General features: G+C 40.5%; 1 protein-coding gene across 1 annotated transcript in view; it reads left to right on the top strand.

The window, feature by feature from the left end:
• Positions 1-86: 86 nt before the first annotated feature.
• The window catches only part of LOC140106681 (hexokinase HKDC1-like), a 28,893-nt gene continuing 20,861 nt past the window's right edge, over positions 87-8,118 (top strand). The window contains exons 1-4 of the mRNA XM_072131247.1: positions 87-2,161; positions 5,823-5,985; positions 6,812-6,960; positions 7,057-7,173. Coding sequence (XP_071987348.1) covers positions 2,099-2,161; positions 5,823-5,985; positions 6,812-6,960; positions 7,057-7,173 — 492 coding nt within the window. The 5' untranslated portion in view covers positions 87-2,098. The remainder of the gene's footprint in view (positions 2,162-5,822; positions 5,986-6,811; positions 6,961-7,056; positions 7,174-8,118) is intronic.

Below are 8,118 nucleotides of genomic sequence, written 5' to 3'. Positions count from 1 at the left end.
CAGGGGCATTTACTCATAGATCCAGGCACAGTAACTGTGGTATCTTCTTATATTTGTTTTCCATGACCTCCTGCCTTCTATAATCGGCTTTAAAGGGAACCTACCACCATTCTACCTATAAGAACGGGTGGTAGGTGGCTGTATATTTGGATGTGAGAATAGCACTTTTTAGAGCTAATCCTTGCATCCCGGCTATCTTTTAGAAAACTTTGTTACGTTTGTATGTAAATTTTGTTAAGCAGCTACTGGGGTGTGGAGTAGTCGGACATGAGGCTACATGTCGCGGCTGCTCCATGCCCCAGTAGCCTCTTTTCTCCTCCTTCCCTGACATCTTCGGCTGCATGTGCAGTAGCACCGGCCTCTGAGCCCTGGCCGTGCAGCCGCAGGCCTGCGTTCTGCGCATGTGCAGAACGCCGGATACGAGGGCGCACATCTACGAGGAGCTGCGCGCCGAAGATGTAAGGGGGGAGGAGAAAAGAGGCTACGCTCCTGGGGCGTAACAACGTTTTCTAAAAGATAGCAGGGACGTGAGAATTAGCTCTAAAAAAGGGCTATCCTCACGTCCCATACATCCACCTACCACCTGTTCTTCCTTTATCTCCTGTCACTAGAACTCTCCTGCTTGCTAAACTGCTCAGCTCACTGCTCCAATCTGTCTTCATTGAAGACAGACTACATATGGAGCGGAAAGGAGCAGCAAAGACAGAGAATAGTAAGCATTTAGCAGAGTTCTAGAAATATTTTATCAGGTTTTTGTTGAGCATAATAGATGAGAGCAAAGCAAGACGGATATTTTACTGTTATCTACTAGCTATCTGGCTAGGTGTTCATCATTAATAGATCTAGCTGGATGGACATTACTAAAAATGTCTTTCTCTAACACTTTTCAATTTTGTCTTTTACTGCCTTCCTTCCATAGCTTTTGAATGCACAGAGATGTATGACGATATGATTTCTTCTGGGCTAATTGTAATTCCTAGTAGCACCATTTAAAGGGGTTGGCCACTCTTTTATATAAGTGCTTTTACTGCCTTATGGATAATCCTGGATGTTCATCAGTCCTGCTTCTTTTGTACTGGATGCAGACCAGCTGTGCTTCTCTGTTTACATCTCTGAGCTCTGCTGAATAGGAGGATCTGTAGTAGCACAGTATCATTCTGCTTACTCCCTTCTTCTCTGTCAGTGTGGGCATAGAGACACAGAGAGAGTGATGCCATTATGGAAAACCTGGAGCAGAGACTGAGAGGGCAGAAAGCTGAGAACAGGGAAAGGCTGCAGGTTTCAAAAAGAAGCAAAGACACATGTACAGATTCATGCAGAGACCTGACTGATAGAGATCTATTGAAACAGTGGCCAAACCCTTTGTTGTTCTGTGCAATGTACTGGTAAGCGGGATAAAAAATTCCAAATGTTTTGTCAACTGGGTTCACTGTGTGGTCCAAATGACACATAGGGAGGACCTTTATTGTAGGATTTATTGTTGCAATGCTGATAACTAAAATAAAGGGGCACATTTACTAAAGGCTTTGCGCCAGTTTTCTGTCGGACTTTGCACAATTTTTTTTAGGTGCAAACTGCTAGCACAGGTATTTAAGAAGTGTCTGCACCACATTTGTGTCGTACGCGACCCTTTTGTGGTGCAGCTGCACTATGCTTCATGCGACCCAGATTGGGGGGCGTTTTGGTGCTCAGTCCCCATCTTAAAGGTGCACCAAAAACAAAGTGGTGCACTCTGTCAGGGCAGTGCAGGGGGAGCCAGATTCACAAAGAACAGGCGCCAGATAGAGGATTTCTGGTGCACTGCATAGGCAAACTGTTGTTAGTAAACGTGTCCCCAAAGTCTCAAAAATCCCACTCCCTACACTTGTACATTATGTGTATAGTGCCTAAGAATGTGTCTATGTAAATGACTCATTCCCTTCAGCTTAATCAATATCTAGTCCCAGCAATAAACCAAGAAAAGAGCGTTAATGATTGAACCAGCGTAGTGAATCACTGCAGCCTTTGCCTCCGCAGGGAGTAGTTCGATGTGGATCCTTCTTCTATGTGAACTTTATTTTTTTTTCCTGCACTGTAATTTTATTCGCTTTGCGCCAAAATGTTTGCTGTACATTTAGTGTCATTTTGGTTCACAAAACTAAAAGAAGATCAGATAAAGAAGGTAAGGCGTGCGACTGCTTTCCTAGGTGCAACTTAATAACGTAACTGGGAAACTAATGAATTATCATCAGTTCATTTCCAAAGTTTATGGAATGTCGAGATAATTTTCCACAATCCCTGATAACAATAATTTTTTGTGTAGTAGCTCGGGAATGGGTGCCTAAATAGGGAAGAGTAGGCTGAAGAATGGTTCATTTCAGTGTTTTGAGCCTATTTTATTATGTATTTTTGTTAAAACTTGCTATATAATGTCTCTATACCACAAAATAATTTTTGTTTCTTATTTCTGATACAGATAATGTAATTTCTGCATAATTTGTTGTATTTATTGGTACTATACATTCTGTATATGATTTTACAAGCTATTAATGTGGAAAATACAACTAGGTTTACATGTATCGGTAGTTTTATGCCTGAACTAAAACATAACTTAGTTCAGCAAATTAATGTCATTCTTTTATAATAAAAAGTTCTACAATTTTCCAATATACCTTCTGTATCAATTCTTTACAATTTTCTAGATCTCTGCTTGCTGTCATTCTATAGAAAGCTTCTACATTTACTTTCAATGGAGAGAAATCTGACCATGGTCTCACAGGTGCGCGGCTCGTTATCACACAGGTGTGCGGCTCGTTAGTATCACAGAGTAATCAGAGCTGAGTGTTATAACGAGCCGTGCACCTGCGTGACCGTGGACAGATTCCTATCCACTGGAAGTAAACATAGAAGCTTTCCATACAATGACAGCAAGCAGAGATCTAGAAATCCATGAGGAACTTATACAGAAAGTATATTGGAAAATTGTATAACTTTTTACTATAACAATAATTTGCTGAAATGGGAACACCCCATTACCCCCATTTTAGAACTGCCTTGGCTTCTTTAGACAGAGTTAAACTACACATGCAATGTTTTTTGCAGACATCTGGCGTCATAAAAGATGCCAATGGATCTGACACTATGGAATCGGATTTGTCATCAGGTTCCATTAAACTATTTGTACCGTCTCGGAGAGAATCAGGAAATGAGTGGCGGACATATACGGACTTGTATAAGTTCATCATTAGAATACATAGTGTAATATAGGGCTTTAAAGGTGCTATAATACATGCAAAAGTCAGCTTAAAGGGGTATTCCCATCTGGGCATTTACATTTTATTAAATCCATTTGCCATATGTAAACATTTCTTCAATTGGATGTTAATTTAAAAAAAATGTTCCCGTGTGAAGATAATTTCTCATAAATGTCATGTCATATGGTCAATTAGAAACCATACGACCACCTCGGATACGACCACCACGCAATCTGACCGCAGTGGCCAGACATGCGCTATAGAGTCCTGCCGGACCTCCTGGATTCAGCGATCATTACCACAGGACGGCTGTGCGACAGTAACTCCCAGACATTTCATATTCAAAAACTTTTTGTTTCTTTGTGCAATCCCTCCAGCAGAGGTGGTCGTATCCGAGAAAGCTATCTCGTTTCAAAGGGACAACATGACTACATTTATGACAAATTATCTTCACACAGGGACATTTTTTTGAAATAACTTCTAATTGAAGAAATGTTTATATATGGCAGACTTATCAAACTGAATGTGAATGCCCAGACGAGAATACCCCTTTAAATTAGAAATAAAACTTTAATACTTGGTTGTCTGTAGTAGCGTAGAGTTAATAGAGAAATAGATCTTTGTGTGGTTAAGCTGGTAGAACAAGTTGCAGACAAATCAATAGAATTTTATTGCTTTTTTCCTGGTAAACAGAAGTTGGAGAGTCTATTGTCAGCTAAATGTGGCTACGAATTGCAGGTGGTGAATGAATAAGATGTTAGTTTGTAACTCTGAAGTCTTCATAAGTCAAGGAGATTTAATTTCAATTACATTGTTTATTCATTCTCATTAAGAAACGCTGTTGAGAAAAACCTTCTATTTCTCCCCTTAACGCCGAAGCCACTTTTCACCTTCCTGACACGGCCCATTTTTTTCAAATCTGCCCCGTGTGACTATAAGTGGTTATAACTCTGGAAGCTTTAACATATCTGAGTGGTTTTGAAATTCTCGTGACTCTTTGTAGTTCATGTTAGTTTTGGTGGGATGTTTTACATTTATTTATGAAAAAACGGATATTTGGTAAAAATTTGGAAAAATTTTTGAAATTCTAAATGTTCTACTTTTTCCATACGTAATCATAACAGCAAAATAACTTAACAACTTCACCCAATGTCTACTTTGTCTCCAAGGTTTTTTATGCATCCTCTCATTTTTGTAAAATGTTAACTTTAGGAGGCAGGACCCGGGTCCCAGAGACGGATTGCGCAGCCCCGGGGCTCTGGCAGGCCCCGGGTCTGCGATTGGAGCAGCGGAACCCCCGGCAAGCACTGCGGGGGGTACGATTCACAAGAAATACCCCACACACAAAAAGCGTGACCGCGGTGTGTACGGGGTTAACACCTGCGATCGAAGGAATCTCCAATCGCGGGTGTTAGAGGCAGCTTCTAAACGGAGCCGGTGGCAGAAGCCTGACGTAATAGTACTGCAGGATGCAGGAAAGCAGCTCCCGCCATGCAGTACTATTATGTCAAATATTGAGAAGGGGTTAATATTTTGAAATTACTTATTGACTGAACGGTCAATTCTTCTGGACTTGGTCTTAATAAGTTACTGCACTATAAAGGTTCTGGTCTTGCTTGACTTGATTATGTTTTGTGTGTAAATGCTTCATCCAGCATGTATGACACAACATTGAGATAATGTATGCCCGGTTTATTAAAATTTTTGGAAAACCTCATGGGGTCCAGGGCAAGGGTTCACACCTCCTTCTTTTTTTTTTTTTTTTTTTTTTGCCATACGTCGCCCAGGACCTGAATGTGGGGGATGGATGCACATTGGCGACAGCCAGCGATTGGCTGCTGCCGATGAATGGGATGTTACCACAGTGTTGTCACTGGCCTCATATGGACAGTAACATCACCAGGTCCTTCCACGTCGCTTGGCTTGGTTCTTTGCAGTACACTGCATCCACTCCCCATAGGCATCCATTGCCTCTCCTGAGTGCATACATCGCTCAGGCGGACGATGCACAATGAAAAGACGTAGCTTGCTACTTCTTTCCATCCTGCATTTTTTTGGAGGAGGAATAGTGGTCAGACGGAGGCAACAACTTTACCTCCATCTGCCAAAAAACGTGACGTGAACCCAGTGTTACACTATTTCTAATGTTTGTTACCTATGATGGTGTTTTTATGTATTTTTCTGCACATCATCACCCAGTTGTTTATAAATCCTCATATTTAAATGGATTTAAAGGAAACCTAGCATCAGATTTTACCCCATTAAACTACTAGCCCCTTAGGTAGGGTATAAAATGTCCTTTCTTGTATTCCCTCTTTTATGTAAAATCTCGCCCATATACCTATAAAAAATCTCCTCCAAAGTCACGTGAAGATGAACAGATTATATCCAATATATGTAGTAAAGTGTAATTAGTGTAAATGACATTTATTTTGCACTTGTATCTCTGATTGGATATCCTCCAAAACATGTTGTAGAGTGACAGATGCCAATATGAAGGTTGTGTTGACTCTATGCTGCCATTGTAGCTCTGTGTAATGGTATGTGAGATGTAATGATTACTCACTTATGTGATCTGTACACATGCAGGTTGACAGATTCTTGTATCACATGCGTCTATCAGATGAAACTTTGATAGATATTATGACACGTTTCAAAGCAGAGATGGAAAAAGGTCTGAAGAAAGATACAAACCCAACTGCCTCGGTCAAGATGTTACCAACACATGTCAGGTCAACTCCTGATGGTTCTGGTAAGTGGTCCACTATGGGTACAATGGGGCAGATTTATCAAAAGGGTCGTAAGGTAAGACAGCGCTGAGCTAGATTACAGTCTTATTCTTCACAAGATTCTCGTAAGTGTCTGATACTAGATGATAAATCTGTCATAGTTTAAGACTGTTTAGTTGTATTTCGAACCTCCTATTAGATGAGACCAAATTCTTTTGGGATATCATTACTTTTGGGCACACAGACTTTTTCCTTTGAAGCCACGTCCCTTTTGCCGTGCTTGTCGTAGCAGTGCATGAAAACTGTATAAATCCCTTTATAAATGTAGCAAAATTACATCCGAATTCTGTTGTAAACAGATTAAGAAATCTCCCCCATTGTAACTTGTTTATCATAAAAAATGTATACATTCACCATATACATTTACATATTCCATATATACTCGAGTATAAGCCTAGTTTTTCGGCACAAAATTTGTGCTCAAAAACCCTAACTCAGCTTATACTCGAGCCAACTAAAAACTCACCTTTCTGACGTCACTCGTAGGTCCTCTTCTGTCTGAGACTGTCTGACTATCTGAGACAGAAGAGGACCTACGGGGGACGTCGGAAAGGTGAGTACAGTGTTATTTATTTATTTTTTCATACTACAGGGGCTGGTTGGCTATATACTGGGAGGCTGTGACCAATGCATTTCCCACCCTCAGCTTATACTTGAGTCAATAGGTTTTCCCAGTTTTTTGTGTTGAAATTAGCGGTCTCTGCTTATACTCGAGTATATACGGGTACTTGTTCATGCCTGCTAATTCTTATATATATTATATAAACATCTATATCTTTTGCTACACAGAAAAGGGGGACTTTCTGGCTCTAGATCTCGGAGGTTCAAAATTTAAAGTTCTCCGAGTGAAGGTTTCTGAAGATGGAAAGCCAAATGTTCAGATGGACAGTCAGTTTTATCCAACTCCTAGTGAAATACTAAACGGAAGCCAAGCTGAAGTAAGATTGACCACATGTAATAATAATGTGCAGTAGACTGGGAATATTCTTCTATGCAGTCACCACAGTGATGACCATCACGTTGTGTTTTTGCAGCTCTTTGATTATGTTGTGGACTGCCTGGACGATTTCATGAAAAAAAGACGGATAACAGAAAAGATGCCACTTGGATTCACCTTCTCATTTCCTTGCAAGCAGACCCGACTCGATGAGGTAGGATACCCAGTGAGATTTCACCACAAATGGTTAATCGATACAGTTGTGTAAATTGCACTTTATGATTAACTACCACACAGTTTGACGGTTACACTAAATACATTGTTCAGTATTTGCTAGACCACTCTTGACGGAGCAAACATTCATATTACTATCCAATGATAAATGAGTTATACTCTGCTACTACGTCCTCATTTTATTGATTTTAGACTTTTTTTCGTGTTTGGACTTTTGCCTTGGACTTGTCATGTTCATTGTTAAAAGGACATTGCTAGTGGATGCCTCTGGGCCTATAATAGTCATAATAATTGGTAACTTTTTCAGTGTAAACAGAAAGTGTGCCATTAAGTACACTTATCTCTTATCTTCATGATAGTGGATAAGCGTATGAACCCTTTGGGTACTAACTATAAAATGGGGACGCCAAAATGATCTAGATCCATATGAATAAAGCTTTGGTTCACATACCCTACTTGTGCTTTCTTAACTTCTATGGGACTTCTGTGGGAGAAGCGCAACCATTCTATGAAGCACTTTGCGACAGCAGAGGGGCTTTTCTTCTAATTAGTGAGAGTTGCAGTAGGACCCCATTTATTAAACACATCTCTTATCCCATCGCTAGTGGTACAACCCTTTAAGAGCTATGAACCATAGACTGCATTCCAGACTGAAAGCTGGTTGCAAGCTGAGTTCTGATGAATGTAGTTTATTTAGCTAGTTGCATATGGATAAAGGCTCAGTATAGTAATGTCAGAATTACGAATCATTTCCGTACTTTATAACATTTTATTTCACATTAACTGGCTCCCTGCCAGCAGCATGTGCTGAGTCCCAGGGGAGGGCAGCTGCAGCCTATGTGTGCCTGTGTCTCATCATGCATTCCTCCTCTCCGCCACACTATCCCCCTCTGTAGGCATTCTTAGAATCATGATAACATAGGTT

This window comes from Engystomops pustulosus, chromosome 11, assembly GCF_040894005.1.
Source record: "Engystomops pustulosus chromosome 11, aEngPut4.maternal, whole genome shotgun sequence".
NCBI lineage: Eukaryota > Metazoa > Chordata > Amphibia > Anura > Leptodactylidae > Engystomops > Engystomops pustulosus.
The sequence above is the reverse complement of the archived record's forward strand: the minus strand, read 5'-3'. Positions and strand labels throughout refer to the sequence as shown.